Raw genomic sequence first — 27,226 nt, 5'->3', positions numbered from 1 at the left:
TACTTGCATCGCATCCAAAGAATGAACAGCAAAAATCCGCGCGCGTGAAATCCTTTGAAGAATGAAGACACGTTGGGGGACCCGGCCAAGGAGGGGGAAAAAATGGTCAGAGCTCGGCAACTTTTCTCGAGTTCCGTGCCTGGCCATGCGCGGGTCCTGCGATCATACATATGTTACGTTGCTCCTTGCTTCACAACGGGATGGGCGGATGGCTCGTCGGGCACTGAATTCCGCTGGATTGCTCTAGTAGTAGCTAGCTAGCAGGGCCTCCCTCTTACCAAAGGTCACCTTGCGTATAATATAATCATATAGACCAAAATATAGTTCACTTATTAAGAGCTAAACTCAATGTTTGTAAATGACCATGTGTATGTAACCAAAGGAATACGCATTTGTAGCAAAGGCAATGGGGCCCTTAATCATATGAATACAAGAAAGCCAAGGCTGATGAGTGAAAGGCAAAGTGAAAGGTGGTAAAGGGCACCAGCGTCCACTCGCTCTCCATCTCGATCGGTGGACAGCAGCGGCAGCAGCAGCAGCCAGGCAACGCTGCACAACCAACATGCATGCTACAACATCATTTCCTTTCTTCACCGACAGACGGCCTTCTACCCGACTCCACTCTATAGCTACTCTGCTGCTGCAATATAATACTACTCCTACTTTGTTTTACTTGCTTCATGGATTTCTTGCCACCTACTACATTGTTATTCTATCTACTCTACGTTTTCATAACTAATCCTAAAGCGTTTTGGAGAATTTAAACAGTTTCTTCAAATTAAAGCTGTTATAATATTTATGAAATTAAAGATGTTCATTCCAAATTGGATAACCATGGAAGAAAGCTGACCCATTTGTAGTGTTGTGAGGCGTACAAGTAGTTGACACTATGTATGGTTCATTTGTGCATCGCACCCTCTAAAAACAAGTAGGTTATTTTTCTTTGGATTACTCATCAATCGGGATATTTGGATAAGTGTATGAGCAATATAATTCTGCAAGGTACGAGCAATAAGTATCGTGGCTACATGAGCACGGCCGCACAAGATCAAGTAGCTCCAATGCAATCAAGCACACACAAGCTGACACTGGAGCAGGCCTTGTTCCCTAGTCACCCAACTATTGCTCCGTCGAGTCACTTTTCTCTGTTCCTCCTCAGCTAATCTCTCAATCCCCCCACATCAAGAGCAAGACACGAGAATACTCTGTCATAACCTTGCTGCTTTCTTTCTTTGAGAATTTGTTAATGCCACGCGCCGACGACCAGCCGTTATTCTTTCCCCTCGTCCTTTTCTCCTCCATTGCTCTCGCACCTCATCCCTAGGGAGGGAGGAGGCGTCTGGCGGCGGATCAAGGAGGACGACCAAGTAGAGGAGCAATGGGGATGGGCAGCGACAGCGCTGCGTTTCCCTTCTCCACCACCACCACGTCCCCGCGCTTCTGCAACCCCATCAGCCATAGGAGGTGAGGATTCCCATCTCTTGTTCTTTTTTCCCCACTTCCTTTTCCAGAGTTCAATCGGCTTTGCATACTTGGTTGGAGGGACAGATTGCAATGCCTTCGTATGTAGTCTTAGATCACCTCACCATTTGTGGAGCCGGCTTGTCCCCTTCGACAATTTTTTGCTGTGGCTGCTCAAGTTTGCATTCCACTGATTTCGACGACGCCCTAGCGCCACGGGCTGTTCCTTTGAACACGCCGCATTCGGCGGAACGGAAGTACGAAGAGGAGGCAAAATAAATGCTATCTCCAGGTTTCACTTTCACAACCAATTGAAAGTTGAACCAGTTGCGGGTTTTGGAAGGAAGCACCAAACTGCTACTCTGAAAATGCATTTGCTCCACCACTGCTCGGTCAAAAAAAAAATCCCCCCTCTGAAGATCATCAGATGGCACTCTGTCTTAATCAAAACATTAGATACTTTTTCTGCTTCCTAGAACGTCAAGAATTGTCTAGGTTCATGTCTGTAGGACATCCCTTCTTACACCACCTGAGCAGTTTCTAAAAAAAATCATCAACAAAGTTTTGGTAAAGCAGAGTTTTGGAACAGGCAGTGTCGATTGGAATTATTTGTTTCCATTAGTTGATTCCGCAGCATCTCATGTTCCGGAGAGTGTGTGGCAAAGGGGAAATGAACATTGTACTAGATGTTTATGCATTGCCATTTGGAATACTAATCTTGATGTTTAAAACTTTTCGAACATGCCCGTTCTGCAGGATATTTTCAGATGTTGCAGAGGATTTAACGGTATCAGTGGATGGACAGTCCTTTCTCCTGCACAAGGTTCCATTTCAATAGCTTTACTTATTTTTATTTTCTGTTTCCTTCTCAATACAACATTTGTCTTGTCTTTCTTTCTTTTGAATTTAGTACTTTAAAGTGTCAGCCTGTTTAGATTATTGTTACAATTGTTCGGGTGGTTGTATTTCTGTTCCCTAGCAATTGAATCCCAAATTTAATTCCGTATTGCACGGGTTCAATAAATTGAAAAAAATGTGCAGTTTGAAATGAACGTTGGTTATCAATGAGACATCAAATGGGATTTTTTCTTGCAATTTTGTTAGTGACATGGACAGAGTTCTTTTGTAGTGCCGTTAGTGGTTGAAGTATCAGCTTTTCTCGAATAGCTGAAAAGTAAACAATCAACGAATACATCAGGGGATTGACCCTTATCTATATTTCTTTTCAGTTATGATGCAGATGCTTATTGAGCTACTAGAAAACTATGAAAATTTTGTTGATTCATCTCTCTACATATTCCATGCAGACTACATAAACTGAAGCAAAGTTTTATGCTTCCTGGAATAAATTTCATCATACTTATCTGCCCCTGCACTTGTTTTGCAGTTTCCTTTAGTATCTCGGTGTGGTCGAGTACGAAAAATGGTAGTGGACTCAAAGGATCCAGATCTCTTAAAGCTGGAGCTTGTAAATGTACCAGGGGGAGCTTTTGCATTCGAACTTGCTGCTAAGTTTTGTTATGGTAGCAATTTTGAGATAACCACGGCAAATGTGGCCCATCTCCGATGCGTTGCAGAGTACTTGGAAATGACAGAGGACTATCAAGAGGAGAACCTCATTTTTAGGACAGAGACATACTTAAACGAGATTGTGCTCAAGAACCTTGATAAATCCCTGGAAATTCTTTGTAAATGTGATGGATTGGACCCATCAGTGGAGGAAGTCGGTCTTGTAGACAGGTGTGTTGATGCAATTGCGATGAATGCAAGCAAGGAACAGCTAGTTTCGGGCTTGGCGCACTTGGAATGTCATGTGGGATCTGGAAAGTTGCATATGCACTCCCAGGATTGGTGGGTTGAAGACCTTTCTGCACTGAGAATCGACCACTATCGGCGTGTGATTTCTGCAATGAGGAGAACTGGGGTGAGGCCAGAGAGTATTGGCACTTCTATTACGCACTATGCCCAAACATCTCTAAAAGGTGTTGAAAGACGCCATGTATGGGACTCAGGTCCCTTTGTGGGAGACGATCAGAGAATGGTTGTTGAAACACTCATCGATCTGTTGGCGACTGAAAATATTACGACGGTTACTTTGTCCTTCTTGTTTGGCATGCTAAGGATGGCAATTGAAGTTGATGCAAATCTAGATTGTAGAATCGAAGTCGAGAAAAGGATTGGTCTACAGCTTGAGATGGCATCACTAGATGATCTTCTGATCCCCTCCACTCAAACAAGTGACTCAATGTTTGACGTTGACACTGTCCATCGCATATTGGTAAACTTCTTGCAAAGGATTGATGAAGATGATTCAGGAGAGTTGTCACCTTGTGGATATGATTCTGAAGGACTAAAATCTCCAAGCCACAGTTCGGTCCTGAAGGTTGGAAGGCTGATGGATGGTTATCTAGCAGAGATAGCACCAGATCCATATCTGAAACTGCAGAAGTTCATGGCGCTTATTGAACTATTGCCAGATTATGCACGCATTGTTGACGACGGACTCTACCGTGCCATTGACATATACTTGAAGGTAATGTGCACTAGATTTGGCTGTTTCAGAAAATGCAGAGGTTCAATATACATATATTTGATTCAGTGGCAACGAATTCCATATTGTTAGTAGACAGGTTTCCCATCTAAGTACTCCAATACTACCATGTTCGTATAGACAAAATTATTCACTCTTGATGAAAATGTATGTGTGCAATCAAATAGAATAAACTCTAGCTGATTAAAACTTGCTGAATGCCTGAATCAATCTTGAAGTCTGAAGATAAACTGCATTAGAAAAAAAGCTAGTATCATAGATGAAAAAGAAAAATGTGATTTTTATATGACCAAAGTGAATATATTTAGCTGATCATCACTGGGCATTGCTCTCTCTGTGCCTGATTTTAAAAAAAAAATGTGGCCGGCCAATCTTTAATTCTTTATGTCTGACCAGATGTATCCTGTGTTTATTATTCATGATCAGGCACACCCATCCCTGACAGAATCAGAATGCAAGAAGCTGTGCAAGCTGATCGACTGCCAGAAGCTGTCGCCGGACGCGTCGAGCCACGCGGCGCAGAACGACCGCCTCCCGATCCAGATGGTGGTGCGCGTGCTCTACTTCGAGCAGCTGCGGCTGAAGTCCTCCTTCTCGGGCGGCGGCTCCGGCGGGCTGTCACAGCGGTTCATGTGCAGCAGCGGCGTGCCGAGCTCGTGCGTGTCCCCGCAGCGCGACAACTACGCGTCGCTGCGGCGGGAGAACCGGGAGCTGAAGCTGGAGATCTCGCGGATGCGGGTGCGGCTGACGGAGCTGGAGCGGGAGCAGGGGCTCATGAAGCAGCAGGGGATGCGCGGCGGGGAGGGGCGGGCCGGGGAGCACGGGCGGGCGTTCCTGGCGTCTCTGTCGAGGGGGTTCGGGCGGATAAGCATGTTTGGCGGGCCGGAGAAGAGGAGGAAGAAGAGCTCGCAGGGGTCGGAGGGGAAGAACCGGAGGCGGCACAAGGCGTCTGAAGCTTATTGGAATCAACACTGATACTCCGGATAACAGTGGAGGCTGGGGAAGATGCATGCCTGCGCTTTCAGTTCATCACTCATAGGATAGGATGGAGGAGCAGATGAAGATAGCTGTGCTTGCCACAAGCTTTGCTTAATTGCTTGTGAGCGAGATTTTAGCGGGAATGCAGGATCATGAATATGTAGACACCAACAACTGTACCTGTACGCATCTTCATACCTGACTGTACGTAATACTACTAGTAGTCTAGTATATGAGAGTATGCTTATTCTTGGTGAGGCTCCCTTTGCCCGAATGCAGGATTGCAAACTTTGCCTCTCATTTTTCAGTTTTGCTCGGCACTCAGGGAATGGATTTGCTTTAAATAAGGGCTCACGGCGACGAAAGCGAGAACTAAGACACGTCTCATGGTAACAATGATGGCACCAGAGGACGAGAGTGGTTAGAGACTTGAGTGAAGTGAAATCCAGGAGAACCATAAAAGGCAGGTGTTGTGAGGGTTAGAGTGAAATTCAGTAACGGTCTGTTTTCTACCAACAAGATAGAACTATTACTATTAGTGACCAAAATATCTGATCGGTGCTCATCCTTTCCATGAACATTCCTCGGCCAATCAGATGTGGAAACGTTTTTTCATTCAATTCATAAATTACTTGCATTAGAGAGCTATAAAACATTTCTGCTCAATTGTACTCAGCTCACCACCAACGTGCTTCCCCTCACATTGTAACCACAAGGAAATAGATCAGTTCGCAGCTTAAATTATTGGAATCACCTCAAGGATCAAGAGGTCCAGACCGTATGGTATCTTCACAAACAAGCAGCAAAATGCATTGACTTAAGTGCTGTCAGTTAATTTTGTAAACTGATTCTGCTGTAAAGCTTAAAGATAATTTTACCTGGAGATAAACACTTAACTGCACCAACACAACAGCATTTCTCTAGAGAAAAACAAATGGGACAACAGAACATTATAAGCAAATTAGAGCATGAGACATGAATAATTACTTCAACCAATTAACATATCCCATTATGATGTATCAGCATTGTTGGGAATTTGATTCATTGAACACAACACTCATTTATTGACACCCATAACAAAATGATACTTTTTAGGCAGGGACATCATTTGGTGATGATATTCCTCACTCGAGAAAACTGATATTAGCAAGGAAGTAGTGGATGCCTCAAGCGAGAAGTTCATCTCATCAATTTTGGAGAGGTAAGCACCAACCCTGATTATCTCACCTCTGTGCAACAGCCTCCTAACTAGAGCATTGAGCATACATGAGTCTAGAGTGCATCCACTCTTTTCCATTGCTAGAAACAGATTGTCAGACTCTTGGAGCGACCCTTCTTTAATGAGATTTTGTATCATTAAGTCATAGGTCACAACATCTGGGACTAAACCATGGGCAGAGACAGCAGTGAACATATCCATAGCATCTTCCTTTCTGCCACTTTTGAGCAAAGCATCAATCATAATGTTGAAGGTAATAACGTGAAGTTGAAAACCCTTAGAACATAGACTCTGAAATATTTTAAGTGCCTCATCAACACATCTATTTTTGCCAAGACCATTCAGAATTATGTTGTACGTGCGAAGGTTGAGTTGCATTCCACTTTTGACCATATTGAGATAGAATTCTTTTGCTTCAGAAAACATTCCAGACTGAAATAAACCGTGAAGTACCATGTTATAAGTGACAATTCCAGGCCTAACTTCACTGCTTAACATTTCTCTGAATAGTCTAACTGCATCATCTATCCTGCCAGCTCTACAATAGCCATGAAGCAAAGTATTATAAAAAAAAGGCATTTGGTTTCAAGCCAACTCGGACCATATCATCAAGTAACTTCATTGCTTCCTTCATCCTACCAGCTAAGCAATAGCCATCTAGTAACGTAGTATATGAGATAACGTTAGGCCTCACACCTACATGTACCATCAAGTCAAAGAGACTCTGAGCTTCTGTGACATGTCCTCCGTTGCAAAGGTTACGCATTAATGTGGTGAAAAATGTGGCGTTGGGATGGATCCCTTGATTCAACAGTTCAGAAAATAATTCCTCGGCCTTCTCCCATTTATCAACAGTGCACAACCCATAAACTAGTGAGGTAAAAACAACAATACCAGGAGTCACCCCTTCATAGATCATCTGATTGAATTTAAGCATCGCCTCATCCACTCTTCCCAACTTGCAAAGTGCATCTATTAATGTTCCATAGCTGACTGCATCAGGACTCGACCCTCGTTGCCTCATTTGGACAAATATATGCATTGCCTCATCTATCATACCACCATTGGCATATGCCCAGAAAACTATGTTGAAGGTACAATGGTTAGGTGAAATATCATTTGCTGCTATCAAATCCAAGAGACCATGCATATCAGAAAGAGATCCTTTGGTAGCATACCCATTGAGCAGAGTATTATATGTACTTACATTAGGTTTTGTTTCCTTGTCAATCATAGAATCAAAAAACTTTCTAGCCTCTATGCATCTTCCACTCTTGCAAAGATAGTCAAGCAACAAATTACAAGTGACAACATCTGACTGATGACCATGTGCGGACATTTCTTTGAGCACCCGAACCACCTCTTTCTCTTGTCCTGAAGAGCAATATCCATGGATCAGACAATTATATGTTTGAATATCTGGCTTGGCACCTTTATGAATCATCTGTTGAAGGACACCCTCAGCCTTATCAACTGCCTGTGCTTTGCACAGGCCATCAATGACCGTGTTGTAGGTCACAACTGTCGGCAAAATCCCGCGATCATCCATTTCACAAAATAGGTTGTAAGCTCTGTCCACTTGGCCGCCTCTAAAGAAGCCATTGATGACGGTGGTGTATGACACAACATTAATTTGGTGGGCAGCTACCACGTCCATCATCTTCCATCATGTGGAGCAGGTCAAGTGCCTCCTCAACTCTCTTTTCGTCTCATAAAGCCTTTAGAACTTGGGTGTATGAAAATACATCAGGCGTGCAACCAAACTCAGGCATTCGTCGGAGCAATACATCCATTGCCTCACTCACCCTCTTGCTGTCACAGAGACCTTTGATAAGCTGACTGATGACTATGTCATCCACCCTAAAACCCGTCTTAATGACGAGACCAAAGGCGGCGAAGCTGAGATGAAGGCAGCCCATGGTAGAGAAGGTGTAGATGATGATGCTGTAGGTGTGCAGGTCGGGAGCTACAGCTACCTTGTTTGGGGAGGCACGGACCATCCGGATCTGGTTGAAGAGGGAGACGAGGAGCGCAGAGCCCCTTCCCTGAGCGCGAGAGACGACCGTGAGGATATGATTCAAGGCGCTAATCGAGGCAGGCCTGGCGACCTGGAGCAATTTGTGGAACAGCTTGACGGCGTCATCGAGGCCGAGGCTTCCTGAGTGGAAGCGGCCGGTGATGACACGCTCCAGTTCCAAGCATCGGTCGCGCACGCGGCGACGGGACATGCCGACGGCGCGCTGGCCCTTCATCTGCCTCGCCTCCAGGTCGGCTCGAACAGAGGCGGCGAGGCGAGGAGGAACGCATGCAGAAAGAGATGGGAGTTGCAGAGGCGACGCCATGGCTGTGCCCATTTGTTAGGTAGGGAGCGCAGGGTCAGCTCGATGGTCTATGACCGGGCCGGGTCAAATGCATGCATGCATGCGTTTGCTTGCTAATAATAAGAAAAAAAAGGCCCAAGCACGCGGCTCTCTCTCTACAGGATATCTTTTTATCGAGAAAAAAGGGACAAAAAAAAGGAAAAGGGAACTCAACAAACCCCATCTCAAGTCATGAATATCTCTTCGAATCTTTTACTTTATTACCACCGCTCCTCCAATAATGAAAAAAGAAAGCTCTAGCCCAAGGTTAAAGCAAGCAATATTCGATCCTATATATAACTCCATTATTGTGTTTCTTTTGTGCCTATATCTTATTGCAAATTAAAACAGGGTGTTGAGTCCCGGCAAATATAATGCACACGATCTTAGCGCGCATGCACAACTTGTGTATGTCCGTCGTGATGTTGATTTGAGTCATGATTATTGCAAATTAAAACAGGGTGTTGAGGATGAATGTGAACACTAAATCACGAGCGAGGTTGAAGTGAAATATGACCCCTGTTGTTGAGTGAAATTCAGTAATCAAAATATGTCATCTGATTTGTGTGCAGGTCCCCTAATCGAGATAGTTAGGAGAAAAAGGATACTTTGGAGAAAAGGATAATTGATAAAAAAAGAGAGAAATCCAGTAACGGTAGAGAGAGAGAGAGAGAGAAGCTCCTGTGGATGGTGTTTTTCTACCACCAAGATAAAATTAGTGACCAAAATATCTGATCTGTTTTGCATTTGTACGCCGATTGCTATGGCTCTCTCTTTTTATGGAGGATATATTGAGTGTAAAAGCATACATCTTTATCAAGAAAAAAGGGACAAAAAAAGGAAAAGTGAAATCAACAAAATCTCATCTCAAATCATGAATATCTCTTTGAATCTTTTGCTTTACCACCGCTCCTCCAATAATGAAAAAAAGGCTCTAGCCGAAGGTTAAAAGCAATCAATATTCGATCTTATACTCCATTTTGTGTTTCTTTTCCTTTTGTCCGTCGTGATGTGATTTGAGTCATGATTGTTGGCCCAGAGGATGAAGGTGAACACTAAGATGCACTAGAACATTAGGCGCGCGATGCACGCCCTACCATTTAAATAATCAAATATCAGTAAATTGAAGTAATAAAAATGTGCAATTAAATATAAATAAAATCCACACCCCTGTAGCAAAGAGGCCTCAATCTGCTGTGATCCTCCTGACATGCATACAAGGTCAAGCTGAATCAATGATTCGCAGAAGAAAGAGAAAAAAAAATACTTGGGTTGTTATCAGCATCACTGAACTGCCTCAATCTGCTGTAACCTGATCACGCTCACCTGCTGTGTCCCAGAGGCCCGAGTTGACAGTGCTCCCATCCACCGAGACATTGGCACTGAAGACAGTGGGGATGTAATCCTGCAAAAGCACATAGAAAACCACACGCCCTTCATCGAGGGAGCACTGTCAACCTGGGAAATGTTGATCATGCAACTGAAGCTTTTCAACTCTTGAGAAATGTTGATCAGCTTAGCTACAAATTTTCAAATACATCCATTATGCTTGCATTATGTATCTAGTGTAGCAGTGGTTGATATAGCATGTATTTGATTAACACCAATTTTATTTTGTCCATTGTGATAGAACCAAGGTCGAGACAATAATAGTAGAGGCGATGCGTGGTAGGAACATTGATTGAGTAAACCTGATCAAATACACAAAGGCAAAGCGCAGGCTGTGTATATGTATGTAACAAAAGATAGTCCAGAAAACTATACCTCGTTTTTTAGATTGTGTAGCTCTTAGGATTAAAGTTAGGATTTGTGGTCACGGTCAATCTACTTAGGTAAGCTGAAGCTGTGAGCTCTGTCCATATATATAACCACCTAAACAAAGCATAGGTTAACGTTAATAGTAGAAAAAAAGAAGATGCAAGAGGACACGTGAAATTGATCCACTGGTCATCTCAGTTTTTTTTACACTGTTTCTTTGATATATCAATCTTTTATGCTTCTGTGACATGCAAAACACAGTTATTGAGCACAACTGCGTGTAGCACTGAGTTTGTGCCCTACAAATTATCTATTATACCTCAAAATTAAGAGTCGACAGATATAATTCATTAAGTATCAAATGCATGGTATTTTTGCTTGAAAAAGTTACTGCTTGAGGAAAAAAGAAAATTCATTTTTTTCAGATAACATGGTTACCTTAGCTAAGCACAGTAGTTCATTTTCTCTTCTTCTCCGTCTCTGTTTTCCTTCTATCATCAAAACAAAGTGCTTTCTGATGAGCTTCAGGTAGTTACATATCTTGATTAATGGCAAGGATTCTTTGTTCTGCAGAAACATGAGCATAGTTATTTGATTAGTTTGTTGAAATTAGCTATCATTCTTGCATAGATATACCATCGAGGACATGTTATCCATCCCATTCCCGTGCAGCAAGAGAGATAAAGAAATAAATTGGCAATTGGTTAACTCAACATTGTTACAGCATGCTCTTGATGAAAATAATCAGATGGATTCTGAAAACCGAAACAAAACAAGCAATCTGACTATCAACAACAGAAGTAAAAGAATGGGAATGTAGTAAATCCAACGCCACCTTTGCTCATGCAAATCCAATCAAGACTGGTACTGAATCTGCATTCCATTTTCTTGAAACCAGAGCTACCCAAATCCAAATCATATCAAGAGGAATCAAAATGCAGGAATAAAGGGGCGCAGATAAAGAATCGAAGATTGGAGTAAAATGGAGTGGATGGGGAGTCAGTATTAGCACCCTAACCGTGGGGAACTTGCAGGGGCAGCAGATGAGCATGTAGGTCTTCCCCATGGCGCCGTCGGAGGAACGCCTCCATCCGGAACCCGGAAGCGGCGGCGGCGGCCACAGGGTCAAGCACCCATGGCCGGACGGCCGAGGCCACGGCGGCCCCACCACGCCAGATCCCTCTGCTCCTCACGCCGGCATCCATGGTGCTGCACACCGGATCTTGCGGGGAGGAGAGGAAGGGAGGGGACGCCGCCGCCGATGAGAGAGATGCGAAGACTGGCAGCTAGGGTGTGGATGGATGGAACGGGGATTTCGGGAGGGGGGAGGCAGCGGCGGGGAGGCAGAGAGCAGAGAGGGAGAGAGAGTGAGGCGGCGGCGGGGAGCAGGAGGGAGGGAGAAGGGCGGCGGGGAGCAGGAGGGAGGGAGAAGGGCGGCGGGGAGCCGGGACTCGGGGAGGAGAGCGAGCGAGGGGGTTTAGGGTTCGCAGGTGCGGGAGGGGGTTAATGGAAAATTGCCCGTGGGGTTTTTTTGCAAATACGACGGCATTATCGAATTTCTCCTTCTTCAGGTGGAAATAAACGTTAGTTTAAGGTTTTATGTGAAAAATTTACAAACGCGGTTGCTGTGTGGGCTGGCTAATCTGAGTCTAGCTATGATTTTTAGAAAATTGGAGGACTTTTTTGAAAAAAATGCCGAACACTGTGGGAGATCGACACGCGTCCTGTTTTCCCCGTGGGACGCGGAGAGCAGCTCAAACAGGGGTAGGTTTTAATAACTCTGATTTGACTTGAGATCACCATGGCGCCCTTGCGCACCTCCTCCTACCATGTGCCACTGCATCAGATCAGGGTGTTTAAGCCGATAATGAAACATGTACAAGTATCACGAGCGAGGTTGAAGTGAAATATGTTCATACAGGTTGTTGTTTTTCAGCCACCTCTGTTGTTGAGTGAAATTCAATTCAGTAATCAAAATATATCGTCTGATTTGTGTGCAGTGCAGGTCGATTGTCCTTTTTTTTCTTTCCCCTAATCGAGATAGTTAGGAGAAAAGGGATACTTTGGAGAAAGGGGAAAGATTGATAGAAGAAGAAAAAAAGAGAACCTGAATCTCTTTGAATAATAACGTATCCAAAATCGTGAATATCTCTTTGAATCTTTTGCGCTGCTTCCAGCAAAAGAAGAAAGCTCCTGCAGGTGATGGAAGCAATCAGTATCTGATCCTCCTCCTACTAAATCTTTTGCGCTCATTGCGCTCATCACATTGCACCCCCCGAGATGCTGGTCCCGACGTGGCGAGCTCCCACTGGTGCAGCGTACGGCGGCTGGATTCTCGTGGGCCCGCAGCGTTATCCTCCGACGTGGCTGGCCGGAGTCCACTAGCTAGAGTCTCCGGCGAGGTCTGCTCCGGCCGGCGTAGGGCCCTGCATTGATTGTTTCTTTGCGCGGCGGCCGCCGCCGGAGATGTACTTGCTTGTTGCGCGAGTCTTGTACTCTTGCGCTGTTGAAAGCATGCAAGCTGTGGATGTATTCAGTTGAGACGGCATTTTCTTGCATTGGACGCTAGTTGACGTTGATGCTTGCAGTGCGTGGAAACGTCGCTGCAAAACAACATCACAAAGTGGCAATGGGAAACACTGATGAGATGCAGCTTACAGTACTTTGCTTTCTCTCATGATTAGTTGATCACTTTCTTTTTCCTGAACAATTTGTGTGCAAGTGAATAGGAGCCGTAAATACAGCTACATTTTTTTTGATATTGCATTGGAAGAGTATATGCATGCAACTAGATTGCATTATTTTTCTTCAACTTTAATTTGGATGATGATGTCGCACCTAAGCAAATAAACAGCGTTCTTGAGAACAACTTTGAAACAGCGAGACTGTAGGAGAACATGGAAATTTTGTAAACGTAGCCGTCAAGACGGAGGCCTGTCTGCTGATATCGTCCAAGAGACTGACTCGCAGCAAGCAGTGACCACTGGTTGAGTTGCCCAGAATTGAAACATCGATGAACAAGACCAGGACTTGCAAGTGGACGCCCGATTTTCTAGTTGCTCATTGATCGAGTTGCCGAGCTCCAATAAACACCAGCCATGCAAAAATCCTAGTAGGACGGACCCAATCAGATCTGCTTGGATCTTCCTTCTTCCCAAAATCCATTGCTTGCACTAAAATGAATAACATATACTAGTAGCTGAAAGAGAGAGGCCAGCATCTCTATACTATATGAGATGAGATGAGATGAGATGGGTCATAAAGACTGCCCCTCCTGCTCACCTCAGACCTTGCCTAGCTTCAGTGTGAGCTCCGTAGCTCATGCTGTGACTTGCTATCTTTTTCTGATCCTTGTATACAACAAGGCTGCAGCATCTCTGCTTCCGCCATGGACAGGGTCACCCAGTGGTAAGATATGCATCTTCAACAACTCGCAATCTCGTACATAATTCATTCATGGCCTGGTAGCTTGCTGCTGCAATCCAGGGTGAATGATGATGCTTATGTGCATGCGTTGCCTGCAGGGTTTCGTCCCAGCAGGATGTCCCTGCCGACCTTACCATCCGGATCGCCGACTCCATCTTCCCTCTCCACAAGGTACTGCGCTGCTGTTCCTCACAAAATGAATCCCCCCCCTTTTTTTTATGGCGGCAAAACATAACCGCTGTAAATTTACATACGATCCATCTCAATCTCAACAAAACAAAAGTTTGAAACCACGTCCTCTGACGATCACAGTAATCAAACTCTGCTTTTATTCGATCAAGGGAACGACTTCTGCTTTGAATTTTGATCGACACAATCACAATGAAACACGATCAGGAACGACGTCTGATGACGTGAACGAACTTTGTTTTTCTCTGTATACTCCCAGGCGGTCATGGTGCCCAGGTGCGGCTACATCCGCCGGGCCATCGCCAAGGAGGACCCCTCCGCCGCCGTCGAGCTCGACATCTCCGCGCTGCCCGGCGGCGCCGACGCGTTCGAGAAGGCGGCGCGCTACTGCTACGGCGCCAACTTCGAGATCACCGCGCTCAACGCCGCCGCGCTCCGCTGCGCCGCGGCGTTCCTCGACATGCAGCACCCGGCGGACCTGGCGCGCCGCGTCGACGAGTTCCTCGCACAGGCCGCGCTCCGCGCGCTGCCCAGCGCGGTGACCGTGCTGCGCTCCTGCGAGGCGCTACTCCCGGCCGCCGAGGAGCTCGGCCTCGTGCGCCGGGCCGCGGACGCCGTCGCGCTCAGGATCTGCAACGAGGCGCTGTTCCCGACCAGGACGCCGCCGGGGTGGTGGACGACCGAGCTCGCGGCGCTCTCGCCGGCGTCGTTCCAGAAGGTCGCGACGGCGCTGCGGTGCCGCCGCGCGGACCCCAAGGTGCTTGCCAACGCGGCGAGCGCCTACGCGGAGCTCGCGCTGGCGGAGGTCCTCGCCGACCCCCGGGACAGGGAGGACCAGCGCGCGCTTGTCGAGTCCGTGGTGGACGTGCTCCCTTCCGCCGCCGACGCGCCCATCCCGGCGGCGCTTCTCTGCCGCCTCCTCCACGCCGCGGTCACCACCGAAGCCTCCGCCAAGACGTGCCGCGACCTGGAGCTCCGCGTCGCGGCGGTGCTGGAGCAGGCCACCGCGGGGGACCTGCTGGGCGTCGCGCTCGACGGCGCCGGAGAGCGCGTGAGGAACACCGACACCGTGCGGCGCGTCATCGCCGCCTTCGTCGAGCGGCATGCGGCGGCGTCGACGGAAAGCGGGCGGAGCCGGCGGCGGGCGTCGCTGTCCGGCGGCCGAGCTGCAGAGGTCGATCCGGGCGCGATGGAGAAGGTGGCCAGGACGGTGGACGAGGTGGCGGCGGAGTTGGCGACGGAGGAGTCGCTGGCGATCTCCAAATTCGTGGGCGTGGCGGGGGCGGTGCCCAAGGAGGCGCGGGCGAAGCACGACGGCGTGTACAGGGCGGTGGACATCTACCTGAAGACGCACCCGGCGCTGGACGAGATGGAGCGGGAGAAGGTGTGCAGCGTCATGGACCCGCTCAAGCTGTCGTACCAGGCGCGCCTGCACGCGTCGCAGAACAGGCGGCTGCCGCTGCAGGCCGTGCTCAGCGCGCTCTACTACGACCAGCTCAAGCTCCGCAGCGCCGGCGCCGGCGGCGAGGACGACGACAGGTGGGACGACACGCAGACGACGGCCGCCGGGAAGGCCCGCGCGCAGGCGAGGGCGGACGCGGCTCTGGCGCGGGAGAACGAGGCGCTGCGGTCGGAGCTGGCGCGGATGCGGGCGTACGTGTCGGGGACGCAGCAACCCAGCAGGGGGAGCGGGTCGTCGCCGTCGGCGAAGAAGAAGGCGAGCTTCCTGGGGTCGGTGTCGCGGACGCTGAGCCGGCTGAACCCGTTCAAAGGCGGGTGGGCCAAGCAGGACACGGCAAGCATCGCTGACAGCAGCAGGGACGCCATGGCGCATGTGGTGAAGCCCAAGAGGAGAAGGTCCTCCATAAGCTAATCATTAGCCATCTCACGATCATGTTCATTTAGGAAGGAGAGTGTGGCTTGTAGTTTCGCTATTACTATATTTGTTTTTTTATTTTATTTTATGTTATTTAATGTTGTGATACATACTATGTGTATATAATAACTGTATAACATGTGTGCTTGCTTCAAAAAAAGAAACACAATAGTACTTGAGTCAGTTTTTTTCTTTCCAAAAGGGAAATTTTATTAATATCAAGTAGTGTTACATCGAGGTGATATAACAATGCTTAAACAAATTTTTGGACTCTGCTAGAAAATCACACAACCTATCAACAAAGAGAAGAAATAGGCACTCTAATGACTTAGACCAGATCGTCACCAATGTGCCTGGGTAAAAAAATTCTTAGCCATTTGTGCCAATTGTTGAGAGGCTATTGCAACTAGGGACTTGTTTAGTTCCCCGTCAAAAACTTTACACATCAATCACATCAATATTTGGACACATGCATGGCGTACTAAATTGCGAGATGAATCTTTTGAGCCTAATTAGATCATGATTAGACAATAAATTGCTAAAGTAAACATGGGCTAATGACTGATTAATTAGTCTTAATAAATTCATCTTGTAGTTTACAGACGAGTTCTGCAATTAGTTTTGTGATTAGTCTATTTTTAATACTTCAAATGCGAAAAAAATTACATTTCAAAAAAAAAAACCAGAGTAACTAAATAAGGCCTAGTTTCAAGTCAGCGGACACTTTATTTAACACCTTCTTCCCATTTAAACACACGCGACACTTTGTGTTCCGTGCTATTGATCTAGGGAACATATCAGGTGCAAACCAACCTCTCCGTGCAAACCATGTAAAATTCAATCTGGACCACCGGATACATCCAAGAGGTATGGGGGATTGGGTAATTTTACAATTAACCGCTTGCTTTTGGATTAGGTAATCACATTTTTGCAAATCTTCCCGCTCACTCCCTGTGCGCCCCCCTTGGATGTTGATCCGGTGGTTCAGATTGAAGTTTGCATAGTTTGTACAGAGATGTTGGTTTGCACCAGATATGTTCTCATTGATCTATCTCATAAATGGTCACCGGAGAAGGAAGACTATGGAAGGACCTGCATTCAATATTGTATTTTCTTAATTTCAGATTTTCCTTTTATAACTTGTTGATACAATTCTTCATAGTATTTAGGAAACAAAAAGGAACCGCTCCAAGGTGGGGAAAGTTGACGATCTCATTTTCTTTATCTTTAACAAAGATTGATTGATGTTTCTGTTTGATATAGGAGTTTTCTTTTTGTGTGTCCTTGCAGGAAAGAGGACACTTTCAATCAAATAAAAAAACACAGAGAAAGAGTGAGAATCGTTTCATTGTTGGGTCTGAATAAAGGGGCTGGGCTTTCGAAGCCCATTTACAAACCCAACTGGTCAACCAACCAACAGACATTCTGGACGCTGCTTTGCTTCGGCGGCCGCCGCCGAGTCTGAGGTATCTCCCAATCCTCATCTCCCCCCACATTCTTCCCTCCACCTGCCTTCATTCAATTCGTAAATCGTCGCCGTACGAGATCGGAAATCGGAATGGCTCTGCTGTTTCAGTGGCCGGGTCCATTCCGCACGCGCTGTCATGCACACAACCTGAAATTGTCTCCCTGATTCTGTTTCTCGATTATGTTGTGCTTGTCTGCTTGCAATCTGTGAAGTTGGTGCATCCGAGATATTGATAGGCATTGTAGGTGATGAACTATCATTTATCGAATCGAAGGGTTTGAATATTAGGCTGGCTTCCAATTCGTGTCTCCAAGGTGTTTGTTTCTATGCCTAGGATCCGACGCTGTTTTTTTCTACTTCATCTGATCTCATATTTGCAGGATGGCGCAAGTGCAAGGATCACCGCAATGGTCTGACCTTCCGCCAGAGCTCCTTGGCCTGGTGTTCCTACGCCTCCCTACCCGTGCCGACCGAGCCTTCTTTCCTGTCGTTCGCCGCACATGGTGCTCCGCGGCGCGGCAGTGCCGCCTGCCCTCGCCGTCACCAGTGCCATGGCTCGTGCTACCAGGCGGCAACGTCATCAGCATCCCTCACGGCGAAACCTTCCAGCTGCCGGAGGGCTTGCGCTACCACAACTCTTGTGGCGAGTGGCTTCTCTTGTCGCGGGATGATGGCAGCTGCTTCTTGATGAACCCATTCACCAAGGCCACCATGCCGCTTCCCAGCTTGTCTTCATACAGCTGCTACGAAGAGCCTGTGGAAGTCCCCGAAGATTGTGGGGCCGTTTAGTTGCAAAAAAATTTCACCTCCCCTTTAAACACATGTACGAAGCACTAAATATAATTAAATAACAAAACTAATTACACAGTTTGGATGTACATGACGAGACGAATCTTTTAAGCCTAATTAGTGCATGATTAGCCATAAGTGCTACAGTAACCCCACATGTATGTGCTAATGACGCGGTTAAAAACCTCAAAAGATTCGTCTCGTGGTTTCCAAGTGAGTTCTGAAATTAGTTTTTTAATTAATGACCGAAAAATCCTCCCGACATCTGGTCAAACAATCGATGTGACCTTTGATCCAAAAATTTTCACTAACTAAACACCCCTGTATTGTCCCAGACGATTAGATGCAAGGCACGTGGATGTACAACAAGGACACAGGTGACGTATCCGTACTCGCACTAGTTGTGTGCTCCACACGCCTCATTGCTGCCATAGTCGCTGTTGGGGATCTCGGTACAATTGCACTATGCCGGCCGGGGCTGCTGCATGGTCAGTGAGTGCACACGAGGACTGCAGGTGGCTCTCGCACATGGTCTTCTTCCAAGGGAAGCTCTGCGCTCTTGACGGCAATACTGACCCTGAGGATCTTATTGCCATTGACATTGTCGATGATGATGACTGCCACGAGCCAAGGGTGTCTAGAATTGAGCGCCTCATTGTAGGTGCCTCCTTGCCACCCCAAAATTATATTTTCTGGGAGGACTACCTCCTTGAATCACATGGCACACTACTAATGATCCGCAGAAAGCTTTACTACAAAGCAGAGCACCCGTCTGAAAGAAGACACGGCGGCATTTTTGTGGCTGGTAGCAGCGAGTAATCAAGTGTTTGAGGCTTACTTTGAGGAGGGCTTGTGGTCTGAGGTGAGGACTTTGGGGAATGACCAAGCATTGTTCCTTGGGCGAGGATGCTCGAGAGCTATCCATGTGTCTCCGTACGATCTTTCACGGGACTGTCTCTTCTTCCTAGATGATTACACCGACTGGATTTGGAAGAAAACAACTACATCTTGCGGAGTGTATGACATGAAAGATGAGAAGGTCTATTCGGCCTTGCCTATGGTATCTTGGAAGAGTGGAGATGTCCCAGCAACCTGGCTTTTCTGACAAGGTACACATGTTCACACTTTCCCCCCTGCAGGATTTAGTAATAGATTAAAACGTTATAATTGCTTCCATTCTTTCTCAGCAGAATCAAATTATTTGTCCTAGATTGGGAATAATTTTTTTTGAGGGTCAGACTCTGAATAATTGTAGGTTCTTTCCCATATGTTTAAATGTTTAGTAGGTAACTACAGTCTAAAATCATGTAAAGCACCAAATGCTAATGGTATAGCTATGTAGTTATAAGCAGGGTCTAAAACATACTTATTCGGGTATCTAGTGTGCTGACACATACAGATGTGCAATAAAACACATGCATCATACTGAAATATGAAGCTCTTCTTCCATGAAAGCTAAAGGCCCCTGCAACATTACCTCATGTTGAGGGTTATATGAGTATTGCATTATGATTTCCATAATAATGGGAAAATGACGTCATATTTTCTAGATGTAAATGTGTTTTAGTCAAGTCATATCCTATACACTGGAGCAATCCCAAGAAAAGAATTGACTCGAGAGTAGCAACAGCGTTAGAAGCGGCATATGTGGTAGTTGTCATAAAAAATAATCCTTATTGGTAATTTGAGGCACAAACACCATGTGATTTTGTGATGTTTGGCAAAATGCAGGTGAGACACATAAGCTGCAAGCAGCAGGGGAGCATCTGCAGGAAATTGTGGGACCAGAACAAGATGATCCTCAGATGCTGGACTATGGAGGGACTTGTGCTGCCGGTGCTTCTACTGCTCAGCGAAACTGCTAGGAAGGGTTGGTTAAAGAAATCTTCATGTAGCCATGTGTTCCTACACAAAAGGCTATGACAGTACTAAGGCACGCTTGGATACCACTAGCTAGGAGCTGCGTGAAAATAATGTCTGGCCTGTTGTTGCCGTTAAACTTGTGTTTTCATGTCTACGGCGTCACTTCAAACACCCTGTTCTAATTAAAGGTGCTCCTTACATTTGGTATGAGTGACTGCTAGTGAAGTCGATTACTGCCCGCAGTGGTTGTGTTTCTTTTCTTGAATCCTGATGATCTTGTCCTTGCATGATTTGTGTGTTTTTGAAACTCAATGGCTTTTATAACCGTGTTGCAAAGTTTGGAGCTGATGTGCTATATTATACATACAGCACGTTTGGTAGCGGTTTGTTTTTGATTTCTTGGTTGGTGATGATCGTGTGACTGGTGGAAGCAAATTCAGTGGGAGCCACCGGAGGCAATTGGCATGAGCTGAGAAATCAAATCTGAAGTCGTTTGCCTTGCCCAAACGAATTAAAGCCTAGGTAGAAACAAGAAAGAATTATGTTTGTTGAGGTAAAATGGTGTTAAGAATTTAGTCCAGATCGCAGTTGTTTGCCCTCCTGGCTTGGCTTTCTTTGTTGAGATTCAAATTGATTGGTTTTCACAGAAAAAGAGAGAGATCTGGTGTGGTGGGGGATCCAAAAATCCAATACTAGTAGATGGAATTCAGATTCCCCTCTGCCCGCCCGGCTGGCGAATTCACACCTTCCTTCCTCCTCCCTTGTCTGTTCTGTTCCTTCTCCCTCCCTCCCGTGGCCGCACCCCCCAAAACCCTTCCAAAACCACCACCTCCGATTCACTTGACGCAACGCAACCCATTCATGTGACGATCCCCTCAATTCCTCGCGATCCCGCCGTGCCGACCTCATCCTCGCCCATGGATGTCCCCGGCCACGTCGTCCGCGCCCACCTCGCCGACCCCGACGACGCCACCGACTCCGACTCCGACGACGGCCGCCGCCGCAGCGTCCGGGTAATCGATCTGCTTCCGCCCTCCGCAAGGGCGCCCCAAAGGAAGAAGCTTGTGCACTGCCCCAGCGACGATCGCCCGGGCGGGGAGCGGCAGGGCCAGGGGAGGGGCCGCCGCCAGTTCCGCGGCGTGCGGCAACGGCCGTGGGGCAAGTTCGCGGCGGAGATCCGCGACCCCAACCTCGGGAAGCGCGTCTGGCTCGGCACCTTCGACACCGCCGAGGAGGCCGCCGCCGTCTACGACGCCGCCGCGATCCGCCTCCGCGGCCGCCGGGCAGTCACCAACTTCCCCTTCTCGACGTCTTCCGCGACGCCGTTCTCGTCCGTGCCGTCGCCGATGAGCTCGACGGCAATCGCCCCTACTCCTACTCCTCCGGTGCGTTCCTCCGAGGCGGAGAGCTCCTCGGCCTCTCCTCCGTCCATCCAATCGTCGTCGGTGGTCGATGCGGACGAGGACGTGGTGGGGATGCGGTGGTTTGAGGACGAGCCTGCGTTCGAATCGATGGAGTTCTGCCTGCCGTCGGCGCCGACGGCTGGCCAGTGTGAGTTCGGCGACCTCGGTGATCTCGACGACCTCTTCTCGCCGGAGCTGGAGCCGGCGAGCCGTAATTTCCCTGGGGAAAATTTTCGTCTTTAACAAATCGTGAGATGAGAGGAGTATTATGTACAGAACTTGTCGCATAGTAATCTTGTTTTGTTTTGTTTGAGGAGGTTGGGAGCCGAATCAGTTTAGATTAGAAATTTAGAATGTCTGTATCTGCCCGCGAAATCCAACAATATTTTGACTCTTGTGCGATGTGCGATGGAACAACCTTTGCCTTCGCAACGAACGCCGCGCGTGTCTCTCCTCCGCTGCATCCTAGTCGCCTCCTGCATCACCGTCATGCCGCCGGACGCCGATGAGTGGGCCGTGGTCGAGCGCCGGGGCCCGCACCTGCTGGAGTCGGGGCGGCCCTTCGTCGTCCACGGCTTCAACACCTACTGGCTCATGTACTTCGCCGCCGACCCCGCCACGCGCCCCACGGTCACCGCCGCCCTCGCCGAGGCGGCCGACGCCGGGCTCAACGTTTGCCGCACCTGGGCCTTCAACGACGGCGGCGACCGCGCGCTGCAGCTGAAGCCCTCCTCCTACGACGAAGAGGTCTTCCAGGTGAGCTTTGGCTGCTTCGGGTGGGCACGGCACGATGCATGTTTGATGAAATGCGTGGCAACTTGCTTGGGATATTGATGATGCAGCCAACTTGCTTGGGATGCCAATTTTGATTGGGGAGTTTGGGGTATCACTTAAGGACGGGAGGTTCGGCAATGAATTCCGAGAATCTTTCATGGAGACAGTTTACACAATTTTCTCGAGCTCTTGGAAGAGTGGAGTGATTGGGGGAGGCTGCCTTGTTTGGCAGCTCTTCCCTGAAAGTGCAGAGCACATGGATGATGGTTATGCAGTTATTTTCAGAAAATCATCATCCACATTAAATGTGCTTTCAAATCACTCAAGGACTCTGGAATATTGAGAATGTGCTGCCTACTTTTCTTCTTACCTATATTACACGGTCCATGTTCTAAGTTTCTTTTTCAAGCCAAAGACATCTGAAAATTTGAATGCTCAGTGTGTAAATTGTAAGGCCCTAGTATATGTTGTCTTTTGGCTCTCAAAACTAATGTTATGTTATGTAAAGAAAAGCTAAAATACTAATTTGTAAGGTGAAATTCCATCCTTCCATCATGCACTTACCTAATGGCATCATAACAATATCCTTATGTACTGGAGTATTTTCTTGTTTGAATACAAACTGTTGTTTCATCCTTTATATGCCCTGAGTTGGTTGTCTATCATGAAATTGTTTGAAGTGAAAGTTATATTGTCCATCATCTGTGAACTTTTAGACATGTAAGAAATATGATTCCTTATAGATATGTACTTTATGACATCAAAAACTCATAAAAGGTCTTTGTTAGATTAACACTAACCAACCAAAGGCCCTAAGGTATATAGATCTGAATCCTCCGGTTCAATTAAAACTGCTACCGAAGTGACATGTATATTTTTCCCTTTTTCATGAGTGACTTGTGATCATGTTTAAAATGGAACAAGACCATATCTTAGTTGCACCCTTGAACCATTTATGCAGATGTACCTTGAATATTCACTTAGAAACATCTTTCACAAAAGTGAGATCCTAAATCTGGTGCTGATTATTGTGTGTGGCTAATATTACGAGTAGGGTAGGCCCCACACTGTAGCTTTCTGCATACTTGTATCATAGAGATTTGGCTATTAAATTAAAGAGCTGTTCTGGTGCAGAGAAGAAGGGACTGTGATCTGTATCTATGACCAAAACCTCACTGGGTGGCCACTTCTTGATCATGGAATCTTGCTGTTCAGGGTTCAGCATATGGTCACGCTCTGCCTTTATGAAAATCCGTTTGACTCGATTTAATCTCTCATCGTCTCCTTCAAAGCTTGCAGTACTAATAGCTGCTGCAGGCCACGGTCGCATCAGCATTGAAGCAAGGACTGATTCCTACCAGATAAAAAAAGTATGTACAAGTAAATTTCACATTAGAATTCACCTGTTCATTGGAGCAGATATTAAGTTTGTCAAGAAATTATTGCTAAAGAAATACGAATAGGAAGTAATAAAAAAATATCATTTCAGAAGTTGGATTATTGTAATACTATGTTTAGATTTTGGTCGTATAAGTAGTAGTTTAGTAAAGAGGGTGGTATGTTAACATTTTTCTCCCAAGGTACATTTCATACAACATAGATGTATAATACCTCTTCAGGGCTTTGTTGGGATAGTCGATCACGTTGGAATTCTAGTCTCAAGGCAACGGTTGTTGGAGGATCATCTGCTGCTGCACCAAATGTTAATTCAATCTCATTCTCAGGCAAAGTTGGTAATCCCTGTTACATGTTAATATTCAAAGGATGTAATTTGCCGCACATAATATTATGACAGAAGATTTTTAATAATAGTGAACTCATAAAGAAATAAGGTCTCTCCTGCGTGTTCGATTTTTTTTAATAAAAAATAAGGTAAGTTCATATAATTATTTCAGAGTTCTATCAAAATCTTCTGTACTTTTTGCTTCACGGCTAAGTCAATTTTTGCCCTACCTTCTATCATAAATAGTTTAGCTATTGCAACTATGTGATGCTCATGAGTTATTACATTTCGACCTTAATGTTGATGTTCTTCGCATTTGTGCTATATGTATCTTTATTTGTTGTATTGTTTATGGGTTACATTCTGATCAACTCCTACGGGGTCTATGCTTTAATTTACAAAGAAAGGAAAGTGAATGTTGAAAACATTACATCTTTCTTATCTTCATCAGTTTGCAATCCAAATGGTAGCATTGTAGCTGCCACAAAAAATGCTTGACTGATCCTGTCAACAAATTCATGCATTGCATGAATTACACTCAGCCCTCCAGCACCATGCCCGACTAGAATCACCTGGAGTAAGATTGAAAGTTAGCATGGTACACTGAGCATTAATCATAAATAGATCCTTAGTTAAGCATTTTTGCTGGAGCCAACTGTAATTCCTGACATTTATTAATATTGTATAGCAAGCGTGTAATTTCATCAGGTATTGTTGTAGATACAACTACAAGGATCATGACTTAAGTGCAATTAAGAGTTAGTTGAAACTGGTTCCACCTACTTTCATGTAATGTGTTTTTTTTTAAAAATAGCATAAATCATTATGTTTCTGGCCATTTCTGTTGCAATTCATATTACTAATATTATAGATTATATACCAAGATGTTACTCAACCATTTAATATAAGTTTTCTGGCAAAAAGGGAGAACAAGGCACACACCTTCTCACCCTCTGGCAAGGTTGAGATGAGGTCCATGAGCGGCTTGTCGTACTGCTTGAATGATTGGACAGTGTTGGGATCGGTAGGATCAACTCCACCTCCGGCAAGGTCAATGCATGTGACGCGGTAACCGGAGCCCTCAAGGAGCCAACGGAGCTTGAACCAGCACCAGGCTCCATGACCTTCCCCATGAACAAGCACAAAGTGCTCCTTTGCCATGCCCATTAGTTTGGCCTTTCCCTATCAATCCAAGTTTCTGTTACCATGGATATTAACTATTTGATGGACATGCAGCAGGGTAACTGCATTTGCATGGCCAATTCCAAATGTCAAACCAAGCAGGCATCCAGTGAGTTCTACTCTAAATAGAGGGGGTCTCATGCCGTGTCTCCATTTGTGGTATGCAAAACGGCTTAATATGGTAGATGACGCAGGGTACATTGTGTGGACCAGCTAGTTTTTCTCCTTGCGGTTTATGTGACTGATTGACATTTGGCCTTCTGATGGTTTTCTATCTCCTATCTTTCTGTAATCTAGTTGCTCGTTGGTATATTAAAGGCTCAAATATAGTTGATCCTTCATTACAAAACCTTGTAGTACATACAGGTAATATAGACATGCACCATACATATATTTAACTAATTATGTTTTGTGGTAGACAGCTGACAAACAATCTATTGATACATTGCAACTCAAATTGGCATATAACATAACTTAATGAGCAGATCAAGCCTCCAATTGGATTGCCGATACGGTTCGCCACCAGTCACAATGACCCGAGGATGAGCTCCAAGAGATGGTCTGGTGCAGAGAAGAAAGGACTGTGGTCTGTGTCCATGACCATCACCTTTCTCGGTGGCCAACGATGAATCATGGCCTCCTGCTGCTCCACCTTCAACGTACGGTCATTTGCCGTTTTTATGTATACACGATGGACTGCATTTACAGGGCTCTTGACACCATCATCGATGCAACCAAACCTTGCAGTTTGAAGCACGGCTGGAAATGGGCGCAGCAGAATGGAAGCAAGCGTGGAGTCCTGCACAAATGTTAACAATGAATGTGCTGGAAAATATCCTTGGCAAATGATTCGCTGCAGCAATTTATTCATTGACCTTGCATTATATTATACAAACCTCTTGGGAGCATTGTTGGTACAGGATTGGGCGCTGGAACTCCTTTCTTAGCACCATGCTTGTAGGCGGATGATCTTCTCCCAGACCAAAGTTCAGATCGTACACATCCCCACCAAACTCTGATAAATCAGGTACACCCTGTTCATTTTCCATCAAAGTTTTAGGCCGTGCATGCTAACATTTCTTATTCTCAGACACAAGAGGGATACTTGAACAAAGTTGTGACAAGAAAGCAGAGGGAAATTTTTTGAATCACATCTTTGATGTCTTGTTCTGTTTGGTAGCCAAACGGGAGCATGGTTGCTGCTATGAAGATTGCTTGCTTAATTTTGTCTCCGAACAAATGCATCGCGCTTAATCCTCCTGCGCTGTGTCCTACCAGAATTACCTGACAAACAACGATACAGAGTTGTCTCTAATTTCTGGAAGCAATGTATTGTCTGAACTGAAGTATTGACAAGATGTAGATGTTTAATTAAGAAAAACAAAGGGATATGATATAAGATCAGTGTGCCGTGGCAAAACGAAAGATAAGGAGACATATATAGGAAAGTACTAGAGAAACAGGCGTTTGGATCACTGAAATCACAAAACATGTGGTTGATAAAATCCACGTACGGTCTGTAAAACAAATCCATATCCACCTGTCATTGCAGTAAGAGCGAGGCTCGCTCATCTCACCCATGCGTCTCTTGTGGCTGTCATCAGTCAACCCTCTCCCTGTCGTGGATGGGCAACTGGCGGTCGCAAGACGTCGGCCAGGCCTCCATTTTTTTTTGTCATACAATTCGGCACTTGCTTGGGGCTTGAGCTAAGAAAGTAGAAGCCCTTTGAAATTCCCAAGGAAAAACTCTAATAATCCAAACAGAAGAGACCTAGATAAATGATCATCCAAGCTAGAGATATGATGATGCTCTGCATCAGTGAAGGTTGTTTAAGATCGATCGAGTACTATATATCCAACAGATGATGCTCTGAATCAATCAAGGTTTAAGGTTGTTAATAAAAACATGCTTCACGTAGTATATATGATAGGACAGATATGGCGGTCATGACCTTGTGGGCGTCCGGCAGGGCCGCCATGAACTCGAGGAGCGGCGCGTCGTAGTCATGGAACGATCGGACGTTGTTGGGGTCGACGAGGCGCCGGCGAGGTCGATGCTGGAGACGCGGTGGGCGGAGCCCTGGAGCAGGCACGCAAGCTTGAACCAGCACCAGGCGCCGTGGCAGGCACCGTGCACCAGGACAAAGTGCTGCTCCGTGGCCTTGGAAACATCGCTGCCGGCGTCCATCTTGAATAAACTTAATGG

General features: G+C 46.2%; 7 protein-coding genes, 1 long non-coding RNA gene and 1 pseudogene across 8 annotated transcripts; 5 read left to right on the top strand and 4 right to left on the bottom strand.

Annotated features, from left to right (window-relative positions):
* Positions 1-1,085: 1,085 nt before the first annotated feature.
* On the top strand, positions 1,086-5,290 carry LOC120643438 (BTB/POZ domain-containing protein At3g08570-like). Its single transcript, XM_039919791.1, has 4 exons — positions 1,086-1,464; positions 2,218-2,284; positions 2,849-3,994; positions 4,439-5,290. Exons 1-4 carry the CDS (start codon positions 1,379-1,381, stop codon positions 4,985-4,987), a joined length of 1,848 nt encoding a protein of 615 aa, XP_039775725.1. The 5' UTR covers positions 1,086-1,378; the 3' UTR covers positions 4,988-5,290.
* A 979-nt stretch (positions 5,291-6,269) lies between these two features.
* LOC120643441 (protein Rf1, mitochondrial-like) lies at positions 6,270-7,893 on the bottom strand. Its single transcript, XM_039919801.1, has one exon. It carries the CDS (start codon positions 7,867-7,869, stop codon positions 6,772-6,774), a length of 1,098 nt encoding a protein of 365 aa, XP_039775735.1. The 5' UTR covers positions 7,870-7,893; the 3' UTR covers positions 6,270-6,771.
* Positions 7,883-8,629, bottom strand: LOC120643444 (protein Rf1, mitochondrial-like). The gene has a single exon (XM_039919803.1). The coding sequence runs from the start codon at positions 8,561-8,563 to the stop codon at positions 7,919-7,921; it is 645 nt and encodes a 214-aa protein (XP_039775737.1). The 5' UTR covers positions 8,564-8,629; the 3' UTR covers positions 7,883-7,918.
* A 4,696-nt stretch (positions 8,630-13,325) lies between these two features.
* Positions 13,326-16,004, top strand: LOC120643436 (root phototropism protein 2-like). Its single transcript, XM_039919790.1, has 3 exons — positions 13,326-13,735; positions 13,852-13,924; positions 14,202-16,004. The coding sequence occupies exons 1-3, from the start codon at positions 13,716-13,718 to the stop codon at positions 15,813-15,815; spliced, it is 1,707 nt and encodes a 568-aa protein (XP_039775724.1). The 5' UTR covers positions 13,326-13,715; the 3' UTR covers positions 15,816-16,004.
* Positions 16,005-18,415: 2,411 nt separating this feature from the next.
* LOC120643437 lies at positions 18,416-20,145 on the top strand. Its single transcript, XR_005663007.1, has 2 exons — positions 18,416-19,184; positions 19,807-20,145. It is a non-coding gene; the product is annotated as an uncharacterized LOC120643437 (long non-coding RNA).
* A 710-nt stretch (positions 20,146-20,855) lies between these two features.
* LOC120646461 (pathogenesis-related genes transcriptional activator PTI6-like) lies at positions 20,856-21,584 on the top strand. Its single transcript, XM_039923023.1, has one exon. The coding sequence runs from the start codon at positions 20,856-20,858 to the stop codon at positions 21,582-21,584; it is 729 nt and encodes a 242-aa protein (XP_039778957.1).
* Positions 21,585-21,589: 5 nt separating this feature from the next.
* Positions 21,590-22,755, top strand: LOC120643435 (mannan endo-1,4-beta-mannosidase 8-like). Its single transcript, XM_039919789.1, has one exon. It carries the CDS (start codon positions 21,750-21,752, stop codon positions 22,173-22,175), a length of 426 nt encoding a protein of 141 aa, XP_039775723.1. The 5' UTR covers positions 21,590-21,749; the 3' UTR covers positions 22,176-22,755.
* Positions 22,756-23,051: 296 nt separating this feature from the next.
* LOC120643434 (methylesterase 17-like) lies at positions 23,052-25,097 on the bottom strand. Its single transcript, XM_039919788.1, has 4 exons — positions 24,781-25,097; positions 24,270-24,410; positions 23,727-23,855; positions 23,052-23,469 (listed from the first exon to the last, which is right to left on the bottom strand). The coding sequence occupies exons 1-4, from the start codon at positions 25,003-25,005 to the stop codon at positions 23,206-23,208; spliced, it is 759 nt and encodes a 252-aa protein (XP_039775722.1). The 5' UTR covers positions 25,006-25,097; the 3' UTR covers positions 23,052-23,205.
* Positions 25,098-25,303: 206 nt separating this feature from the next.
* Positions 25,304-27,208, bottom strand: LOC120643433 (annotated as a pseudogene).
* Between the last annotated feature and the right edge of the window lie 18 nt (positions 27,209-27,226).

This window comes from Panicum virgatum, chromosome 8K (assembly GCF_016808335.1).
Source record: "Panicum virgatum strain AP13 chromosome 8K, P.virgatum_v5, whole genome shotgun sequence".
In the NCBI taxonomy this organism is placed as follows: domain Eukaryota; kingdom Viridiplantae; phylum Streptophyta; class Magnoliopsida; order Poales; family Poaceae; genus Panicum; species Panicum virgatum.
Note: the sequence above shows the minus strand (reverse complement) of the source record. Positions and strands in the feature narration are given on the sequence as shown.